The sequence below is a fragment of the Bos javanicus genome, chromosome 5, assembly GCF_032452875.1.
Source record: "Bos javanicus breed banteng chromosome 5, ARS-OSU_banteng_1.0, whole genome shotgun sequence".
Lineage (NCBI taxonomy): Eukaryota > Metazoa > Chordata > Mammalia > Artiodactyla > Bovidae > Bos > Bos javanicus.
The window spans coordinates 5,539,972-5,562,795 of record NC_083872.1 but is presented as its reverse complement, the minus strand read 5'-3'; the positions used below and the strand labels follow the sequence as shown (position 1 = coordinate 5,562,795).

At 39.0% G+C, this 22,824-nt stretch overlaps 2 protein-coding genes across 10 annotated transcripts in view; one reads left to right on the top strand and one right to left on the bottom strand.

The window, feature by feature from the left end:
* Positions 1–6,789: 6,789 nt before the first annotated feature.
* On the top strand, positions 6,790–21,298 carry KRR1 (KRR1 small subunit processome component homolog). The gene is made up of 10 exons (XM_061415547.1): positions 6,790–6,915; positions 9,855–10,027; positions 11,593–11,727; positions 11,911–12,036; positions 12,124–12,207; positions 13,318–13,374; positions 14,497–14,667; positions 17,796–17,873; positions 17,963–18,062; positions 19,734–21,298. Exons 1-10 carry the CDS (start codon positions 6,831–6,833, stop codon positions 19,871–19,873), a joined length of 1,149 nt encoding a protein of 382 aa, XP_061271531.1. The 5' UTR covers positions 6,790–6,830; the 3' UTR covers positions 19,874–21,298.
* GLIPR1 (GLI pathogenesis related 1) overlaps positions 20,680–22,824 on the bottom strand; it is a 69,319-nt gene continuing 67,174 nt past the window's right edge. For 7 of the 9 annotated variants that reach the window (XR_009736271.1, XR_009736270.1, XR_009736273.1 and 4 more), the window contains one exon: positions 20,680–20,994. Coding sequence is in view for 5 of the 9 variants with exons in the window: in XM_061415548.1 (XP_061271532.1) it covers positions 20,714–20,994 (281 nt within the window). In the remaining 4 variants the exon portion in view is untranslated. The remainder of the gene's footprint in view (positions 20,995–22,824) is intronic. The other 2 variants (XM_061415553.1, XM_061415554.1) reach the window with 1 other exon arrangement.

Sequence of the window (22,824 nt, the reverse complement as noted above, 5' to 3'; positions counted from 1 at the left end):
TTCCAATCTCTCTTAGGAGGCTGATAGCTGGAGGTTTCAGTTCCTCCCCATGTGTATCTGTGGGGGTGCTGAAGATAAGGCTGGTGGCTTGGGGGAAGGGGCGGGTAGGAGTACAAGAGAGACAGACATTTCGAGATCATGACTGAGAAAAGCATGAATGTCTCCATGGCATTGTTGAGGTCCTAGATCTAGTTTCCAGGTAGGTAGGGCAATAAATCCTTTTTTCATTTGTTACTTTGAGTCCCTATGACCTGCAGTCAAAGGAATGTTGTAAAGTATACCTTATACCTATATACAAGTGTACTAAAGTGTCCTAAAACTATAACTCTGGAAGGCATTGCCTATTTAAGGTAAAGGGGCCCCTCCAACCCCATGCCCCTCCTAGGGAGCTTTTAAGAGTAGGGAACTGGAGAGCTCATGAGATTGGATCCCGGCTTCTTCTTCTTTCTTTGGTTGCATTGGGTCTTAGTTGCGGCACTCAGGACCTTCGCTGTGGTGTGCAGGCTTCTCTTTAGTTGTGGTGTGTGGGTTTCCGAGTGCAAAGGCTCAGCAGTTGCAGCACATGGGCTTAGCTGCCCCACGGTATGGGGGATCTCAGTTCTATGACTATGTCTCAAACTTGCAACCCGAGTTGAAAGGTGGACTTTTAACCACCGGACCACCAACGAAGTCCCCAAATCCAGGCTTCTGAGACACTCCTTCCATGCTGCTTTAAAGCAAGGGTCCTTAACCTAATAACTTGATCTCCCTGGGGTTCTGTGTAGAGTGTGACAGGCATGTGAACATCCCATCAAATTGTAGCTAAAAAGTTATGTGTACACAAATACATGCACTTTTCTGGGGAAAAGATACGTAGATTTCATCACATTAGTAAAGGGACTGGTAAAACAAGAGGGTAGATCTCTACTAGATGATTAAAGGCAAAGTATAGTGTTGAAGCCTGAGTTTCCATGACTCGAAGTGTGTCAGGTAGCTAGACTTTTCAATTAGACTGGAGAAGCAATGTCACCATCTTATTAACACCATGAAATGACTTGTTTAAATAAAAATCCATCTGATGTTTAAAATACTTCATCTGAAAGTTCATTTCATTGTGGGCCATCTGCGGTTACCACTATCTGAAGGATGGAAGAGGCTTATAGATTTAAAAAATGGCTAGAAATTGCTCCCTGGAAAAGTTCAAATATCCCCCCAAGTGTCATGTAAACAAATAAAAGACTGTAGTCTGCTTGTTCTATCTGCATAAAATAATAATTCTTAGTAGTACCAATACATTCACACGCCACTGAGCAGATCTTGAATATTCATGCATGCATTAAAAAGCCTTCTGTTGCTACGGTGGAACCTCATATTGTGAAATGTGCTCCAGCTTTCCTTTAGAGAGAATATTATAACTGAAAATTAAATCAAAAGCTATTGCTTATCAACAAGAACAATCAGGAAGAGAAAGAGGGAAGATTGCCCTGGAAACAGTGGGAAAGTCTAGATTAGATTCCCAGTGAAATATTGATGTCTTGTGGGCCTGGGGTTTGGAGTGACTAATATTCTAGTGGTAATGAGTGTCTTTAGACCCCAATTATCTACTGTACATGGGCTTCTCAGGTGGCTCAGTGGTAAGGAACCCACCTGCCAATGCAGGAGATGCAGAAGACACAGTTTCAGTCCCTGGGTCGGGAAGATCCCCTGGAGAAGGAAATGGCAACCCACTCCACTATACTTGCCTAAAAAATCCCATGGACAGAGGAGCCTGGCGGGTTACACTCCACGGGGTCACAAAGAATAGAACACAGCTGAGCGACTGAGCATGCACACACCCCTCCATGTGATTCTGAAATTGGCTAAGGTTTAAGAAACAGTAATCTGGGCTTCCTTGGTGGTTAAGACTCTGAGCTACCACTGTAGGCGGCGGGGTTCAATCTCTGGTCAGGGAACCAAGATCCTGCGGGCTGTAGGGGCTGTGCGATGCAGCAGAAAAAGAAATAGTAATCTAACTCAATTCCTTTATTTCACAATCAAAGAATCAGAGGTTGAGTAAATGCTACTCAGGATCCAAACTTGTTAGCAGCCCCAGCAGTAAACCACAACTCCAGAGAGTTTGCTAAGCATGGCCTTGCAGGAAGAGGTGGAAATCCTGCAAAGGTGTTTCCCTGAAGCCTGACACGTGAGACATCCTGCTGCACTGCAGAAAGCGTTCCAGGACTGGCCGAGTATGTTTCTCAAAATTGGTCCCTCTTCTGGATTCCCAGGTGGTGCAACAGTAAAGAATGTGCCTGCCGACACAAGCGTTCAGTGCCTGAGTTGGGAAGATCCCCTGGAGTGGAAAATGGCAACACACTCCAGTATTCTTACCTGGAAAATTTCATGGACAGACGAGCCTGGTGGGCCACAGTCCATGGGGTCACAAAGGGTCAGTCAGGACTGAGCACGCACGCACAGTCGTGGATCCCAGGTTTCCCAGGCTTTCATCCAGAATACCTTATTTTTATTGACGTCACTTTGTAAGAGATAGGGTAATAACATGATTAGTTTACAGCTGGGCTTCTTTATTTTTTTTTTTTTAACTGTTATCATGAGATCCCTTTTTAATATGCAATCATTTGGAGTTAGAAGAGGCCTTATTTTTATAGTCACAGTTATTATTACTGTCATTCATGTTGATAGATAAATGTTGATTTCAGATTTTAAACCTGTCTATGAGGTTCACAGAAATAGAAAACAGTTTATCTGTGTTAGAAAATAAAATATGCCAACCCTTTGTATGTGGGAAACCCTCCTCGATTGCTTATTTTTTTAAAAATTAGTGAAAAAAGCCACAAAAGATTACTGTGGAAAAGAACTGTTTTTTATCTCTGATAAATGAGTGTAGAATGTTAAATGGAAAATAACACACTTATTTGCTCACTTTTTTCTTTTTAAAATAAGCACAGCCGTGATATTGTTAAGCCACACCCTGACTTCTCTGCCCACCACCTTCTGGGTTAATTTTGTGGGAATTAAGGCCTTTAATTCCAAAGGAGAGTTGAGGCCAACTTGCTTTTCATGGGAAAATAAATGAGCAGGGTGAGAGCTGGCAAAGTCATCATCTATAGGGAGATGGCTGCATGTGGGTCTAAGTTGCTTAACAGGCCAAGGAGGGGAGAAATCTCAACCAAGCAGGCCTGCCTGCAGGACTTTCCCCCCTGCTAGTGCCAAGAAACTCTGGAGAGAGCATTCTTCCTCCTCTTTTAGGGCGATTTGTGCGATTTCTGGAAATCACACTGCAGATCTGAGTACATATTTATATCCAGATTTCTAAGGAAGTTAAATGATATACATTCATGACTAATTTACAACTGTATTGTTACTTAAGTTGTCATCCTTTGAAATGTCTATGAAGAGGCAACAGTCAACATTTTGGTGGCTGGGTTTCCATAGACTTTCTTATGGACACACAGGAGCATACACACATACAGACAGTTTTACATAAATAGATTCATATGCCTGCTGTCTTATCATGGACATCTATTTTTTAAAGCCTTTTTGCCTACTTCGTTTTTCTTTTCTAATCACCTTCATCCCTAAAGTAGCCAGCCTTGAAAGTTTAATGTATATCCTTCCAAATCTTTTCTCATTGTATAATCACATACCCACACACATAATTATTATTATGTGCAGAACATAGAACAGAACCAAGTATTTAAAACAGTGTCTGCAGCATTATAGATACTCAATATTTATTAAATGAATGAATGGTTTGCTTCATAAAAGTGGGATAATTACATGCATGTATATATAATTATTATAATAATTATTCCATATATATAATTATCCCATCTTTCTGTATCTGGCATTTATCCCTCAAAGCCTCTAGGTAATCTCTCCATATAGATTTAATTAATTCTTATGAATGGTTGCATAATAGCTCAGTTATAAAGACAACACCAACTTATTTAACTATATCCCTAATTGATAGTCAAGATGAATTTGTTACTATAAAAAATAACAGCTAACACCTGTTGTGTTCCACAGACAAAGCACTTTTCTGCAAGCACTTTATATGTATAAAGTCACTAAATTAAGATTATTCTCTCCATTACAGGAAACTGAACAGTAGATTAAGAAACTTTCCTAAGGCTGTATAGCCAGTAGATGGTGAACTAGTCAGTCTGGCAAACTAGTCAGTGTGGCTCCAAGGTACCTTTCATGGAACTAGTTCTATACAGAGCAGTTGTCAGCACAACTGTACTTGCATCTTAATAGAATGGTGCCTTATTTCTAGTTGACAGTTTCCCAGGAGTGAAAGAATGTGTACATTTCATATTGATAGACTGCTTTGCAAAAAGAGTGTAACAGTTTACATTTCCATCAAAACAATATATGAGAGTGCCCTTTTCTTCAAGAGATTATCATTTAAAAATACTACACACGTATTTTTAACCAATGTGAAGGGTGTGATTTCATTGTTATGTCTCTGTGCTTTTCAGACAGCAGTAAGGTTGAGTGTGATATATCAGCTGTTCAGATTTGCTCTACTGTAAACTGCTGTATGAGGGTTCTCCAGAGACACAGAATATATAATTACTTAGGTGATTATGGAGGCCTGGAAGGTCCAAAATGTGGGCTTTGGGGCAGGGTGGGCCAGCAGGCTGGAACAGTTGATGCTGCTGTCCAAGTCCAAAGACTCTGAGGCTGAAGACCCAGCTCTCCTGCCAACACATTTGCAACAACTAACCCTTTGGGTATGGTAGCCTTTCTGGAGCTATTAAAGTTCAGACTGCCCGGACGTGAAGTCTAGCTCTTCACTTATTACTGATTTGAGTTCCTTCAAGTAAGGCTCTCAAAACCCTGCTTCATAGAGCTTCTTCGAAAGCTTCTCACTTTGTAACTTTCATCTGTTATTTGTTCTATTTTAGGGATTGTCTTTTATTTTTCAATAAATTGTTAATAATATATGAAATTGTTGCTGAAACTTGGCCTCTGTTCATTGGTTCCAAACAGAAAAGCAGAGAGAGTTTGGGTGAAGTAGAAGAGTAGCTTTTATTGCTTTGCCAGACAAAGGGGGCCACAGGGGGTTGATGCCCTCAATATTGTGTGAGCCACCCTGGAGGGGACAGGGAGCGCTTTCACAGTGTTTATGGAGCAGGGTGTGACCAGCTCCTGGACAATTCTGGGACTGGCTGGCATTGAGGTAAAGTTTAAGCATCATCAACCTCCTTGTTTCAACCCGTGTAGGGTCTATGTTCTTACGGTCAGCAATTTTCATTTAGAGGGGGTCTGCTTCCTGTAAAAACAACTTAGGAATGTGGATCAGGCCTTTATATCTTTCAGGGACCAGTGAGCCATGGTGAGTCCATACGTGGCAGGATTATAGTCTAAGCTGTAATCAGTTTTCTAGCCCAACAGCTTTTCTTCCTTTTGACATCTTCACATTTCCCAATCATTAACTCGTGAGCCAGTTTACTTTGGAAGACAGGACACAGGGGCTTGTTTAAAGATCAGTGCCTGTCATTTAGAAGACACACAAAATTAAAGCAGAAATCTTTACATAATCATGTGTCTTTTGATCTTCTGTCCCCAAGTAATTGATTTATACCTGAACCTTATAAACGAGTATCTTTTATAGAAGATACAGGAGGCCGGACGTCCAATAAATGTTCCCCATTTCATTAATGTGAGAAATCCAACCTGTCAAATGCTTTCTCTATCTGTGCTGCAGAAAAATTTAAAAATGTATAGCAATAAGACAATTTAACCAACAAAGTATCATCTTTGTCGTGTGTAAGAACTTTTAGGTTCCTCACAGTGTAGAGTCATAGTAAGGACATCGTGACATCAGCCATGTATACTGTTGGGGTAGGTAGGAGTTAAGTCATTTTCCCAGCCTCTCAGCAGTAGAGAATCCGCCTACTAATGCAGGAGTCCTCCCCTCCCCACCGCCCCCCCACCCCCGCCCCGTCAACCCCCACGCCCCCAGCCCCTGCCATTGGATCCGTGGTTCCAGAAGATCTCTTGGAGAAGGAAACGGGTAACCCATTCCAGTATTCTTGCCTAGAAAATCCCTTGCACAGAGAAGCCTGCCGGGCTACAGTCCATGGGGTCACAAAGAGTTGGACTTGTCAGACTGAACAGGCTAGGTGAAAAACTTCAGAATTGTCGCTTAATTACTATATCTCTGCTTAGAAATGCCAGGACCGTAGACAGTAATCATCAGAAACAATGACTTTGAAAACTTATTAATACTGTCCAAAAAAAAAAAAAAATCAATCTTAAAGAGCTTTGCTTTAACTTCGTCTTTGTTTCAAGGATTAGAAATAATGTTAAATAAATACCCTCCGACAAAATAGTCTCACAATAAATGGTATCTATTACTGTCACTCCTTGCTGTCAAGGCTCATATATTCTCATATCTGTACCACCTCCCAACGCCTAGCACATATTGGACAGTCATATAAATATTTCATTCGAATGAGTGAAGGAGTGATAGCACTGAGATTCAAGTTGCACTCTAGTTAAAGCTTCGAGTCTTGCTTTTCGCGTTAGACCCTGAGTGCATGAGAAAACGAAGGATAAAAACCTTCTCCGACTTGCTGCCAGTGCTAAACTACTAATTCCCAACACGCAATAGAACTCCGTAGTTACCCGCGCCAGGTCAAAGCAGTCTCCAACTCTCCTTTCGCTACGCGGGAGTAGAGCAAAAGTTTATGCAAATACGCGGGCTCTAGCTTGCGCACGCGCAGAAACTGCGCAGAGCTCCTCCTCTGAGTTCGGTGGAACTCAATTTGAGTACGCGGATTACAGCCGGGAGGATTTACGGAGGTTTCGCTTCCGGTAGGACCGGAAGCAGCTTGAAGATGGCGTCCTCTAAGCAGAATGGGCCGACTACAGCGTCGGGGAAAAGTGAGCTTCGTAGCCCGAAGCCGACGTCGGAGAACCGAGGTGAGGTTGTCTAAAAACCGAAGCCTGGAGTTTGTGGATTTTTAGTTGGTGTTTTTTTTTTTTTTTTTTTTTTTGCTTTCGCTGGCTAGGCACGTGTAACGCCGCCTTGGTCTTGTTCTGTGAGTTTGTGTACCTGTAATTGCCGATCTGGAGGGTTGTTGACCAGACTTGAGGACTGACCGGCCTGTATGGTGCCAGCCACGTGTTCCTAATTTATTGCTTTCCAAAGTAGAGATGTTGCTGAATGCGTGTTCTGTAAAAATATGAGGATTAAGAAATTGAGGAGGGCGCTTCAGGACCTTAAACTCGCGGCGGTGTTTGGAAATTGTTGGCGGAATGAGGAATGAGGTGGGAGAAAGTGGTGGTTATGCATATGAGTGAACGACTGGTAGTGATAATGAAGGACTAAGACAGCTGTAGTGATAGAAGGAGGTAACCGGCGTGCCCTTAGCGTCAACTTGTCAGCCATTGAAAAAATTTGGGAACGTTTGTTGTTATTCCTATTTGTCCGGTTGCTGAAGTTATCAGCCAACCCAGCGCCTACTCTTTCAACTGCGTTGTTTTTAAATTGCTCTCTTGCTTTGCGCTCGCGCTCTTGTTTTATCCATTATCTTCAGTGTGGTAGACAGAGAAATAGCTGGGGGCCTGCTCAGCCAGACTTACTGCAATTATTAAAAAACCTCAAACTTCGATTCTATAGGCATTAGAGATTAAAAGTGTTTTGTTGTTTTAATTAAGGGTATGGCAGAGGCCGGTGCATATACAGCTTAAAGAATAACACCAACAGGTGAAAAGCAGCTCGTCAGAGCATTAAGAAGAATAGAGCATTACCAACCATATCTTCAAAACCCGCTACGTGCACATCTCAGATCATTCTTTTACTTTAGGGACTTAAAGTAACCATTCTGAATCATGTTGAGTATTGTTTCCTTTCTTCATAATCCTTACCACCTATGCCCAAAATGTTTCAATTTTGTCCGATTTTGAATTTTACATGAATGAAAAAGGATTGTAGGTATTTTTTTGTGTCTTGCTTCTTAGGCTAAACTTTGTTGTTATTCAGTTAGGGCAATAGTTGTAGCTGTAATTTATTCTTTTCGCTACTGTATGATGTTCCCTTGTATGAATACACCGTAATGTAAATTTTCATTTTAATGTTGCTGGACTTTTGGACTGTCCCCATTGTTTGTTATTATAAACATCTTCATACATTTCTCCTGGTTAATGTATTCTGGAGTTTCTCTGTTTATGTACATTACATGGGATTGGAATCTTTGTAGTGTAGGGTAGAGCATGTGCAAATAATAATATTTTCCAAAGAAGCTGTGGCACTTTATACTTCCAGAAGTAGTAGGAGCGCTAACACTGGCTGTTATCTGAATTTTAAATTTGTTGTTTTGTTAAGTATGAAATCATATTGTGGTTTTACTTCAAACTATCCTGATTGCTAATGAGATTATACGTCTTTACACATGTTTGGGGTTTATTTGTTGTTCTTTTATTGTGAAACTAAACTATCTCCTTAGCCAGGTTTTCTTCTTTTTCTTTTCTTTTTTTTTTTTTAAATTCACAACCAACGAGTTGTTTGGTAGAATCTTGGTCAGATAGGTTTTTGTGGTGATTTAGTCACTAAGTCATGTCCAACTTTTCCGACCGCACGGACTGTAGCCTGCCAGGCTCCTCTGTCCGTGGGATTCTCCAGGCAAGAATACTGGAGTGGGTTGCCATTTCCTTCTCCAGGGCATCTTCCTGACGCCAGGGATCAAGATTGCAGCCATATTCTTTACCAACTGAGCTAGGAGGGAAGCCCAGATATGCATTTTAAGTAGTCAGTATTGCAGAATTTGAGGATTTTTTTCAGGATATTGAGGAGTAAATGGTAAATGAAGACTAATTCTCTGTGACTTGAGCCCTAAATAACAAGGTGGGTGTGAGTAAAAGAAACAGAAAGCAAATATATCTGACTGGGATGGCTACAATGGACCGTGAAGACCTGCTTCTTAAACTTCAGTATGCACAAGAGTCTCCTCATGACACCATTAAGACAGATTTCTGGGCTTCATCTCAGAGGTTCACATTTAATAGGTCTGGATGGAACGCAAGAATTGCATTTCTGACAGACTCCCAATTTATGCCTGTGCTGCAGGCCCATGGATCAGACCTTTGTGTAACAGTGAGTTAAGATACAGCCGTTAGATTTAAGAGGTAAATCCAGGACCAGGAGTTTTAATAAGTGATATAGGAGACAATTTATGGCCTTAGGAGGCATTTTGCTGTAATGAGAGGAGACCTAGACTGAGGCAGCTTAATATCCCTTACACTAGTCACTTGAACGCTTTGAATGGAATATCTTTTCTAAAGTGGAAATAATAATACCAGTTCTTCCTTTCATAGCTTTGATGAGAGTATACAGAAGGAAGTCACATGAAAGCTCTTAGGAAAACCTAAAACCCTACAGTAGTGAATATTAACTGAAAGTATACACTGCAATCAGTTTTTGAAAACTTTATGTATACACACATACAAATATATATACACATAGGCTCCACTTGAGTTGAGTCTGAAATGTTACTTTATTTAAAATAGTAGTGTAAACCAAATAGTATTTGGATCCTCAACTCTAAAATAGTGTAGTGCGGTAGAAGTTTGTGAGAACCCGCTATATGCCAGGTGTATGCCAGTAACTGAGGACCCAAGGAGCAGAGTCCCTGCCCTCAAGGAGCTTTGTCTGTGACGCGACTGGAACACACACTGCAGATAATTCTAATACAGTATGTTGATAATGACAGAGGCATGTTCTTGGGCTGTTGAATAATATAAAAAGCAGGGAAGAAGGAAATGCATGAGAGTATTGGGACACTTGTGCATGTATGCGTACAAGTGTTCAAAAATCTTCAAAAGAAGTTTAATCTGATGTGTAGATTTTTCCTCCTCTGTAGATGAATCTGAACTCCTCACTGTTCCAGATGGTTGGAAGGAGCCAGCTTTCTCCAAAGAGGACAATCCCAGAGGACTTCTGGAGGAGAGCAGTTTTGCAACTTTGTTTCCGAAATACAGAGAGGCTTACTTGAAAGAGTGCTGGCCATTGGTACAGAAAGCCTTGAATGAACATGTATGCATGTTTTATGTATTTCTCTGATATTGTTATTGCTTATATCTTTTGAGTAAGTGAATGTGTGATGATGGATTTCTATGTAAAGGTGCTAGCATAGCTGTTTAATTTGATTCATTTGGTATTTTAAACAGACTAGGTAAGCATTATCCTTACTGTTCATTTGTTCTTAGTTTTGTGAATAACAGATTACTCGGAAAAATTGACATGCTTTTACATTTTTAGGGGATTTAAATTTGTAGGGGTGTCTGAAACTCGTTTGGAAACTCCAGATTTCAGAATGTGTAGTCTCTGCTGTGATGGTTGCCATCAACCTGTACGGTTTGGAGCTGAGGCATGCTCCTGGCATTGTTTAACATCTTATTGTAAATGAAAGATGATGGATGTGACCAACTTTCCTGTTTGTTGCTCCTGCCATGCTCCTAGAGCAGTGCATTTGATTTTATTTTTCAAACTGGATTGAGACCCCCTTAGAGAATCAGGAAGTGAATTTAATGGCCATAGTGAGCCTTAGGAAAAAAACATATCACATGTGGTAAGGATAAGTATCATTTTCTGAAGCTTTTGGTTTGTCTCTGTGTTTGTGTACACACTAGGTTGTGATAGAAAATCTCTTTCTCAGCTGTGGGACTGCTCTAGAGTCATTTGTGCCCACTAGGCATGAGGGTGGTTAGCACACCAGGCCGTATTTTACAGCTGTCCACATCTGGGATTAGACCCAATTTGTTTCTGTGTGTGTGTTTAAACTGATAGACACCTAACCTTATGTTTAATTGTTCATCATTCACTGTATTGAAATATTCTTGAGGTCATGCTCACAGTTAGAAAATAGCATTTTTATTTGCTTTGTTGAAGTCTGGTTCTTTTGAAAGTTAACGCACAGATTCTCTAGTTATTGCTTTTATTTTTAAACCTATGACAGTTTGTTTTTACTTTGTATTTAGCTAATGTTGTTGTTGTTTAGTCGCTCCATTGTGTCCATGGACTGTAGTCCTCCAGGCTTCTCTGTCCATGAGATTTCCCAGGCAAGAATACTGGAGTGAGTTGCCATTTCCTTCTCCTGGGGATCTTCCCACCCCAGAGATGGAACCTGCATCTCTTGCATCTCCTGTATTGATGGGCAGATTTTTCACCGCTGAGCTACCAGGGGAGAGTTTGAAAGGGAAAGTCTATTTTCACTCTAGGGAGAAGATTTTAGATTAGAGCAACATCTAGCCAGGGTAGGGAAATTATAAGCTTTACATTTTTACCTTAAGTCTTAAATATGACCTCATTTTGATTGATGTGATTTTTTAGACTGGAGGTAATATTTATTCCAAAAAATGTAAATTATCCTAAAGCCAACTATAAATGTTTTTAATTACCTGAGTCTCTTATACTCTTTGAAATGTAAATGTAATCAAGTATTCCTTATTTACATTAACTTTCCAGCTTCTTCAAGAAGAGAGTTAAAGGATTTTGAGATATCTTAATGGCACAGAAATTAATAGTTAGGCCAGGATAGGCTCTGTAATCATCTAAAATTGAAATCATTTTCAGATAACTGCTGTTTGCTCTTTTTGTAGCATATTAATGCAACCCTGGACCTGATTGAGGGCAGCATGACTGTCTGTACTACCAAGAAGACATTTGATCCATATATCATCATTAGGGCCAGAGACCTAATCAAACTGTTAGCAAGGAGTGTTTCATTTGAACAGGTAAATTTAGAATTAAATTTAGACTTTGCTTTATTTGCATCAACATTAAAGACAACATATATCATTGCCGCCACCACCCTCCCCCCTAAAACGTTTTTATTTTTGTGCTTAAATTTCTTGGCTTGGAAAACATTTGTACTTGTAAAGAATGTTGATGAGCTATTTTCTTTATTTTCCCAAAAGGCAATACGAATTCTTCAGGATGATGTTGCATGTGACATCATTAAAATAGGTTCTTTAGTAAGAAATAAAGAGAGATTTGTAAAAAGAAGACAACGTCTTATTGGTCCCAAAGGATCTACTCTGAAGGTACTTTTTATTAGTGAAAAAGTATGTCTTCCTCTATTGTTAGTTTTTCAGTGTACTGAAATTCAACTTTGTGCTCTTTTGATATAGGCGTTGGAACTCTTGACAAACTGTTACATTATGGTTCAGGGAAACACGGTTTCAGCCATTGGACCTTTTAGTGGCTTGAAGGAGGTGAGGTTTACGCTCTTAAATTAGTTTTAGCAGAGAATAAATGAAAGAATATGGGTGTACTATAATAGTTCATTGCATAATATATTGTTTCATAATTTTAAAAAATTGTGCTTTGTTTGATTTTCATTAGTAAATTCTTCATGTAATTTGAGGTAATAGCCATTCCTGAACCTTAACATATCATGGCCAACTTTTGGTAACTACAGAGAGATTCATTTCTGAATTAGAAGGTCTGTTCATCATTACTTCCCCTACTACAGGTTTTAAGTGGGTATTTTAAGGTCTCAGTCTGTAGCAAACATTAGAAAACACATGGGTTTAAATGATTGGAGAATTGAGCAGATCTTGTTCTTTGCAGTAACAGATACAGCCAGTAGAGGTCAGGGTCAGAAAACTTCCTTTAAGATGTATTTTCTTTGAGTTTTAATATGTTAACTTAATGTTTCATGAATATTAGTTTGTCACATGTTATTAGAAAATCTACAGAGCACATACTGTTTCTGTAAGCTCCTTTTGAGGCTTTTGTTGTGTGTATCTGGCTGTGAGCTCTTACTTCCTTTTCAGGGCCTTTAATAATACTTCTTTTAGACTTCTTTCTCGTAAGTTATCATGAGATAACTCAATCTTATGAGATAACTCAATATCTCATAAGTTGTTATGGCACAATAACAACTTAGGTGTTTTGAGTATTTCATAGTTTTGTAGAGTCTAAGTATATTATTTAATTCTTACAACAGATCCTTAAGGTGGTTTTATTTCAAATGTATTACAGAATTCAAAAGCTGAAGTCGGGAGGAAAATTAAGTGACTTTCCCCTATGAAGTCTCAGCATTTGCTGACATATTTTCTAACTCTAAATCCATCTCTCTTTCCGCTAAATTACACAGCTCCAGACTGCTGTGTAAATTGAGAGACTTCATTGTATCCAAGTGAAGTTAACTGTTATGAAAGATCCAGAAGCCACTCAGAACAGTTGAAGGGACTACTATATTCAATTTGGTAGCCATTGCCTGGTTCATAGGTTATTTTGCAATCTATTAATCCTCTTCTACCTAGTTCACTAAAGTCTTCATTATAAATAACTGATTCATTTTTCTTTGCAAATTTCAGGTTCGAAAAGTAGTCCTGGACACTATGAAGAATATTCATCCAATTTACAATATTAAAGTGAGTGTTCACTGTTCATTAGTATAACAGTGGTTATCGAATTGTTTTTAGCTACAGAAACTTTTCTTAAAAATAAATCTTTTATGAAAGTCTAATATACAAAACAGATAAGGCAGAACTATTTGGGTAGAGTTCAGCCCATTCAACCCTATCCCAGTCCTATAGTTCTTTCCTTGAAAGCTTAGGTCTCTGAGGAGTTAGTGTGAAAGAAAGCTGTTGAAGGGGGCTCTGTAATGTAGTGATTCAGTTCTGATGCAAATAAAATATGCTTCATGGAGTTTGTTGTAGAGGGTACCAGTTCAGTTTTCTTAGTCTGATGAGCCCACAGACTGTATTTATAAGTGTGGTCTTTTAGAATTCTGCCATTTTCTGTAAGTCTGGAATAATTCAGATTGCATTAAAACTTGTTTTGGAATTTAACACTCAAATTATAGGCCCATTGAGAGAGTATATCCCTGTATGCATAACATTCAGTGATTGTCTTGGAGACATAACCATGGTATATGATGTTTTATGATGGATATTTGTTAAACAGTCCTTGACTTTGATGAATTTGAAAAGTCACTCTTAGATTAGGGTGAAAAAATGATTTTGGGTTTCATTGGGACATTAAAGAGAGCATGTCTTGCATCTGATGCCTACTTTGCATCCTGTGATGTTTCAGTGTCGATAAAATTCAGGTGGAGTTGGGGGAAGTGTGAAAACACTGGTTCATTGATCATGAGAAACTTTAGTTTTTTATTTCTCTATGATAATGATATTTCATGTGCTACTGAAAGCTTCCTGCTTGTAGGAAACTTCACAATTAAGCACTCTCTCTGTATAATGAAGTTGAATTTCAAGGGTTTTAATGAAAAACTTAGTCTTATTTTCATCTCTATTTTAATGATTCTGTTTCTTAATCTAAATTTCTAATGGTTTTCTGATGCTTGGTTAGTTATGCATATTTGAGATTATATGCTTTTTCTTTACAGAATTGATTTGATCTACTGAAGCGGCTAAGAGTTGTTCCTTTTAACTTTATTATTTATAGGAACATTGTTTATAATGTCTTAGGGTGAGAAACATGTCACTTCTAAAATTAAAAGTGTTTACTTTGTTCGTATATTACCATGACCCAAGACCTTAATGATTAAACGAGAGCTGGCGAAGGACTCTGAGTTAAGATCACAAAGTTGGGAAAGGTTTTTGCCACAGTTCAAGCACAAAAATGTGAATAAACGCAAGGAACCAAAGAAGAAAACTGTTAAGAAAGAGTATACACCATTCCCACCACCACAGCCAGAAAGTCAGGTCAGTATTAAATGTGGAATTTTGTTACATGAGAGGGAAACCGTTTTAATCTATTTTTTCAGAAACTTTGAGGGTATTTTAGGTGGGATTTCTGTGGGTGTTTGGGTGTGTAGAGATGCAAGAATCCGAAGGTAAGTGTAAATACACTTATTTTGAACTAACTATATGGAGGTGGGGAGTGGAAGCTTCATGTTGTGAGAGTAAAGTGACATCACAGTGGGTGATGTTGGTTGTGTGTCTGTACCTGTAGCCACTGTGAATGTTCCACGGTTAAAAAGTGTCAGTGACGCAGCCCACAGTGCTTTCAGTTCTGCTTTGGCCTCATTCGTGTGACATGTACTATATATTTTGCTCTGGATTTGAAATCTTAACTTCTAATATCTGCTTTTTTTTTTAAGATGTGAATGCCTCTCATTCTGTCTACTGTCTTCTGGCATAATTTCTTTTCTCTCTTGCCTGTCGCTGTTTCCTTTCATACTCCCTTTTTCTGTCACACTTGTCTGACAGAACAGCCCTGAAATTTGCATCAGTCCTAAAACTTGACTTCTTTTCCCACAGTGTGGCTACTAAACATAGCTGAAGAAAGTCAGATCTTTGGATTATATCCGTTAAAAACTCCCATGTCCAGCCTCAGATGGTCTTCAGCAGTATTCTCTGGCTGCTTTGTGTCCTCTTAATTCTTTCGCCACTCTTCCACTCCCCGTAGATGACATTGCTTTTTTTCCCCTCAAATATTTGAGATTACCAGGCAAAAACTCTTTCAGCTTGCTCTTAGCTCACAATTTTTTTTCCCATCTGCATCAGTCCATTCTTTGCTTGTTCGTTGAGTTCTTTCTTCACCTGTCTGCTGGAGGATCTTTCTTCATTATTCCCTCCCTTGGGTGTATGTTGAAGTTTTTCCTTTAACCCTTTTTTTTCTTTATACTATCTTGTCTTCCCCACAGCCCTGTGTTTGCAGTTTTTCAGGGAAGGTTTGATGAAAGGTCAGAGGTAAAAAAGGGATGATGATCATCATTGTAAAAAAAAAAAAAAATGTGTAAGTGTTGGATCTTGAGCTCTACATTGGAAAGTAAAGTGAAGCCAGAAAGAAAGTGTTAGTTGGGGAAAAGTAGTGAGTGACCCAGGTACTAAAGCACGCTTCTGTAACACCTGGTGTATTCCATGTAGCCCTGTCCTGTACTCACTAGTTGTCTTCCTCTTCTCTGACTGTAAGCTTCTTGAATCAGCAGTGTCTCGATTGACTTAACTCTGCCACTTATTTGCTATGTTCAGTTGCTCAGTCGCGTCTGACTCTTTGCAACCCCATGGACTGCAGCACGCCACTCTTCCCTGTCCATCACCAATTCCCGAAGCATGCTCAAACTCATATCCATCGAGTCAGTGATACCATTCCACCATCTCATCCTCTCTCGTCCCCTTCTCCTCCTGCCTTCAGTCTCTCTCAGCATCAGGGTCTTTCCCAATGAGTCAGTGCTTTGCATCAGGTGGCCAAAGGATTGGAGCTTCAGTTTTCGCATCAGTCCTTCCAGTGAATATTCAAGACTGATCTCCTTTAGGATGCACTGGTTGGATCTCCTAGCAGTCCAAGGGACTCTCAAGAGTCTTCTCCGACACCACAGTTCAAAAGCATCAATTCTTTGGCACTCAGCTTTCTTTATGGTCCACCTCTCACATCCATGCATGACTACTGGAAAAACCATAGCTTTGACTAGACAGACCTTTGTTGACAAAGTAATGGTTCTGCTTTTTAACATGCTGTCTAGGTTTGCCATAGCTTTTTTCCTCAAGGAGTAAGCGTCTTTTAATTTCATGGCTGCAGTCACCATCTGCAGTGATTTTGGAGCCCAAGAAAATCAAGTCTGTCACTGTTTCCCCATCTATGTGCCATGAAGTTATGGGACTGGATGCCATGATCTTAGTTTTATGAATGTTGAGTTTTAAGCCAGATTTTTCACTTCTCTCTCACTTTCATCAAGAGGCTCTTCAGTTCCTCTTCGCTTTCTGCCATAAGCGTGGTGTCATCTGCATGTCTGGGGTTATGTTAATTAGCATAATTTAACACATCTGTGCCCCCAGTTTCTTCGGACATAAAATGAGGATGATGATCATACCTGTCTCAAAGAATTGTCTATGAGAATTTGAGAATTGTCTGGGAGAGACTGAAGGCAGGAGGAGAAGGGGACGACAGAGGATGAGATGGTGGGATGGTATCACTGACTCGATGGATATGAGTTTGAGCATGCTTCGGGAATTGGTGATGGACAGGGAAGAGTGGCGTGATGGACAGGGAAGAGTGGCGTGCTGCAGTCCATGGGGTCGCAAAGAGTCAGACGCGACTGAGCAACTGAACATAGCAAATAAGTGGCAGAGTTAGTCATTGTAGAGAGCGTAGTAATAGTTTAGAGCGTTGCCTTAGATAGATCAGTTGTATGTTAACTATTTAATGAATGAGTTGTTACTTGCTCTAATTAGTATTTAGTCGCTGCTGCTGCTGCTAAGTCGCTTCAGTCGTGTCCAACTCTGTGCGACCCCATAGACAGCAGCCCACCAGGCTCCCCCGTCCCTGGGATTCTCCAGGCAAGAATATTGGAGTGGGTTGCCATTTCCTTCTCCAATGCATGAAAGTGAAAAGGGAAAGTGAAGTCGCTACATCCTGATAATTCTTGCTTTTCATTTTGTATGATGAACAAAATGAAACTTAAAAAAAAAACAAACAGGGTTTTATCTCCTTTTTTCTGTTCCTTTTATAAAGTGTTACTTTGCTCTCTTCACTCTTCTCAGGAAGCTTCAGTCATTTCTAAATCCCATCCCACCTCCCTTATTCATGTTTCTTCATGTCCCAAACTCTTTCCAAGTGTCTTACCTCACTTTCCTGAGTCATTGACCTTCTACCTCCCCTAAAGCAGTCTGTTGAGTATTCCATGTACACATCACCTACTTTCCTACCTGCGAGCTTTTGTGTATGTATATTCTTGTCAGCTTAGAGTACATTTCCTTCTTTTTAGGCCACTACCTTACATAAGAGCTTCGACCCTACTGTCTTTACCTCAGGGTCATTGTGAATTTCTTAGGAATTGACTTCCCATCTACATGATTTCTGAAGTAATTGTAAATACTCATTTCAACAGATTGATAAAGAATTGGCTAGTGGTGAATACTTTTTGAAGGCAAGTCAAAAGAAGAGACAGAAAATGGAAGCAATAAAGGTAAGACTGTGTCTAGCTTGCAACATTAACTGCAAAGTGCATGGATACTTTGGATTCTTACTTAACTGAAAACTTTGTTAATCATGTAGGCTAAACAAGCAGAAGCTCTTAGTAAGAGACAAGAGGAAAGAAACAAAGCTTTTATTCCACCTAAAGAAAAACCAGTTCACCTAAAGAAACCTAAGGAAGGTAATGCTGTTTTCTAAGTCTTGTTATGATGTTGAAGTCTGTTAGAGGAAAAGTAAACCCATAGTGAATTTGTTGAATCTCTGAGTTCATGTTAAGAAATAACCACATCTTTCATCAGTTCTCTCAGCGTGTCATTACTCACAAGTCCTCGGGACGAGGTGACTGAGATAACCCATAATTTAGTACCAGCTCGTCGGGAAGATCCCTTGGAGAAGGAAATGGCAGCCCACTCCAGTATTCTTGCCTGGGGATTCCCATGGAGAGAGGAGCCTGGTAGGCTACAGTCCACAGGGTCGCAAAGAGTCGGACACAACTGAGCGACTTCACTTCCACTTTCAGTGCCTATTTGAGAGTATCCTAGATTGACAGTCACTTCCTGATCTCTGCTGTGCTAAGGAAGGACTCTCTGTTTTGAAAGATAGAAACCAGAGCAGTGAATCCTCTATAGAAATAGAGCGGGAAGATCCCTGAGGTCTGCTGTCATGCCCCTTAAAGAGCTTATCAAATTTATACTTTCTTGTATAATCTGTGACTTAGAACTTGATGCTTATATTGTTAACATGGATTTCTCATGACCTTGGGCTAAAACACCAGCAGAATAGCAGGAATATTTTTCTTACTCAGAGGCTATTAAAAAGACACTCAGAGAAAACATTATTCCTGGCCTTGTTTTGACCTACCTTCTCTTTTACATTTTCTTTTCCACTAGTAGCCCTTGTACTCTTCTGTAAAGTAACTCTCCGAAGTGGTCAGTGGCATAATGAGGGGAGGGAGGTCGCCAGTATTATAAAGTTCCAGTATTGTACATCACCTATTGGTCTAAGCCGGGTGTAATGTTACTATTTTCTTAATATATATCAGTGTTAATAACTTAAAAAATACTGTATTCTACTTCTTAGATCATTGGTTATATAAAAGTTAAAAATATCATAAGCATCATAATTTTTAGTCGGTCAGTTTTGTACTCTCAAGGTGTTCAAATAGTAGTTTAACCTCAGTTTAATACTGGATAAAGTGTAGCTGTTCCATTGTAGTGGAGACTTGAAGTCTGCTCTCAAGTTGCTGGGGTGTTTGTATGATGACATTTTATCTTGTGGTTCTTTATGTCCTGAATACTGTTCTTTAAATGATAAGAAAATTTGCCATTTTTTGCTGCTGCTTTCCTCTATTTTGTTCAGACTTTTGGTGTTAGCTACATGGTTTGGTTCTGTTAGGACCTCCAGATACTCTCAGATTGTCTTTATTACCAAAATCTTGTTAAATGAAATAATACTAATCATTAATTGAACTAATATTTGGAAAACTAAGTTTTTTAAAGAGTACTGTAAAGTTCCAGAATATGGAAACAAATAAAAATAATAATTTCAAACAATTTAAAATTTCAACATTTTATGTTGAAAAATGTAATTTCAACATAGTTGAATCCAATAATTCATTCAGATAGTTAAAGTATAATGTCATTTTCATGTATATTCTTACTAGTCTGTTTAAGTACTTTGTTTTCTCCTAGTTTGAAAAAATTTCTAACTTTCCTTTTAGCAGGTATTTTGTATTTTATAACATGACCTTTCAATCACAATAGTACTCTAAAATTATTCATATTTATGTAATCTTTGTTTTATTTGGTAAAATCTAAGGAATTACATGTATTGTTTTTTTTAATTTATTTAGCTTCTACTGAAACTAAAATTGATGTGGCTGCCCTCAAGGAAAAGGTTAAGAAAGCAAAGAATAAGAAACTGGGAGCTCTTACAGCTGAAGAAGTTAAGCTTAAAATGGAAGCAGATGAAAAGAAAAAGAAGAAAAAGTAACACAAACTCTGAACTAAAATTTATTAAGCTATCTCCTTTTGTAAAGGATTTTGAAATACTGTAGTTGGCAACATTAGTTGCCTTATCCTGATCACTTTTTTCTGAGTTTGTGCTTAATTACAGTGTTAATATAAACAACTTTTCTTTATAAATTATTGTATCATCCATATGTTTTTTGAAAAATTTTATACTAGAGAGTGGTATATATGTGTTTATATGCATTGTATCTAATCTATTCCAGGCAGGTTTTACCTAAGCATGATTTTAGGGGTAATTTTTAAGGTTGTTTAGACTTTAAATATAATCATGTCCCAGCATTTGGTTTTGAGGAAGTGCTCTAATGTAATCTCATTTACATTTTGTTCCAAAATTAATGCATAATCCAAAAGAGCGAGGCCTTTTAAATTAATTCCCTAATTACTATTCCAGTCTGAGTCTGAGGAAGTAGTAAACCATATCAAATTCCAAGAGAAAGTGGAAAACCAGATACGTAGAGTTGGAGCAGCGTGCACCAGGTTATATCGGAGTGTTTTCACTCGTGAGGGCCGGTGCAGTTTCTCAGACTCACCTAAATCTAGCTCTCTCACTTTACATATTCAGAAGCTGAGGCGTACGGCAGATAGAGCTTACTCACTGCAAGTCACAGCTGTGGCAGCTTGGAAACAGTGCTGCTTCTTAAAAAGTGGAATGTAAAGATGAGTCTTCCTATAATGCTAGGAAGATGAACCATTTCTTCTTTTGAGTAGGGGTTTGCTGCAAATCAGAAATACACTCAGTTGTTACTAAAACAAAAACAAAACACCGTGTTTGAATGAGGATTTTTTTCCTCCCTGGATTGTATTATTTCAAAGTAAATAAATGAGGGTATTTGCCCTTGGCCCAAATGATAATTATAACACTCAGTATTAGGATTGGTGGAATAATTATGAGAAAAAGAGATGTGTGTCTGTCACGTGGAAATATCGGCCAGTCTGGAAACACAGTAGAGTAGTAACCTGTGAAACAGACATGAAATACTCTCGTTAATGTTGTTACCCATAATGCAGTAACACAGCTCACATAGATCTTAAACAATTTAAGGTTTATATACATACGTGTCACTTTGTCTCGTTGTGGGTTAGCTGTAAAATCAGAAGAAAGAAAACAAAAATTAAAAGAATAGGTACTGGTGAGGCTTTTCTTTTTAAGAGCCAAGTCTCTTAATTATAACCAATGACTGTTGCTTTGGCTTTACTGCAGTGATTTTCAAAGGTTAATTATTCAAGATTTTTTTGTACTTATGGTAATAACTTGATATTTTAAAATCGTCTTGTTTATATAAAACTTTTTATATACCACTACTGTAAATGGAAAGTCATTTTACATAAGCTAAAATAAATGTAATAAAAATAAGACATTGCAATTAAAAATAAGTATTAGTAGTAATCAGTGTGGTCAGTTTGTTAAAATATTTTCCTGAAAATAAGTTTCTCCCTGAGAAGAATCATCCTATAATCAGTCAGTAGTGAAGAGTGTCCTCTGATCTGTTCTAGTCTGTCATTAACTTATTAATAGGGCATTTGGCTATCAAAGGTCATAACCACTTGACATTCCAAGTAGTTATGAGGAAAAAAATCCACATCTGCCATAGCCTTCTTATACTTTTTATAAATGGTTAAACACCTTTTCTACACTGGTTCCAGGCCAGCTGCTGCTGGACTCCTGTGGTGGAATCCATAAAGCAGTCGATCCTGGACTCCTGTGGTGGAATCCATAAAGGAGCCTATCCTGGACTCCTGTGGTGGAATCCATAAAGGAGCCGATCCTGGACCCCTGTGGTGGAATCCATAAAGGAGCCGATCCAGGACCCCTGTGGTGGAATCCATAAAGGAGCCGATCCTGGACCCCTGTGGTGTGGAATCCATAAAGGAGCCGATCCTGGACCCCTGTGGTGTGAAATCCATAAAGGAGCCGATCCTGGACCCCTGTGGTGGAATCCATAAAGGAGCCGATCCTGGACCCCTGTGGTGTGGAATCCATAAAGGAGCCGATCCTGGACTCCTGTGGTGGAATCCATAAAGGAGCTGATCCTCGGCCTGCTTGTGAGCATCTCTGGCCGTCATACCTGTGACTGGGCATTGTCTGTGGTGACCTGCCATCGAAGCTTCAGCTGCTTTAACTTTTCTTGGCACTTACTTCCATGAAATCAAGGTGTGATGTGCTAGTTATATTTTTTCTTACATATATATATATATATATATATTAAATGTTAAACCTCCAACTTTTGAATAGTGAAACAGATGCCGTCCACAACGAGCACTAGCTCAGATCAGCTTGTGTACCATTGGTATTCCCAGTGCATTTTGCAAAACCATCCTAATTTGGCCTCCGTTGGTATTTATGGAATAGTTATCTGGAAGACCACAGAGGTTTTTTTTTTCCTCCAGTGTTTGCTATAATTTGTCAGAGATGGAATCTGATAGATAAAAGCCTTTATCCTCCAACCCTTACCCCTCTGCAAGTTAGCTTGTGTTTTCCTTTGTCTTTCTTAAGAGTCCAGGGGTTTTTCATTATTGTTGGAGTGCAATCTTAAATTTCTGAATTTTATCCCACAAGATTAGAGACCATTTCAAGCTAGATCTCCAAGATCAAAAGCTAAAAGTCCACAAGTTTTCTCCTTGTTATTGTTCTGGTGCTGTTGTTACTAATTGTCTAGATTTTAAAAAATATCGCTCAGTCGTGTCTGACTCTTTGCAACCCAATCACAGCACACCTTTCAAAATATGATTTTTTAAAAAATGCAGTCAAATTAGTGGTAATTGGTCAGCCAGACTAGGCACCTTGGTTGGTTACAAAGGTGAATTAGGTAGGCTTAACTTCTGTCTGTTTGGAATTCAGTCTAGTGGGAAAGACAGTTAACCAGGAGCAACAGTAAAATTACTCAACATAATTTAATTGTCTCTTCTCATCAC

Excerpts from the sequence above, each read along its gene's own strand:
- KRR1 (XM_061415547.1), top strand. The coding sequence starts at position 6,831 with ATGGCGTCCTCTAAGCAGAATGGGCCGACTACAGCGTCGGGGAAAAGT. Across the intron at positions 14,668-17,795 it reads CACCACAGCCAGAAAGTCAG|ATTGATAAAGAATTGGCTAG; the intron begins GTCAGTATTAAA and ends TCATTTCAACAG. Across the intron at positions 18,063-19,733 it reads CCTAAAGAAACCTAAGGAAG|CTTCTACTGAAACTAAAATT; the intron begins GTAATGCTGTTT and ends TAATTTATTTAG.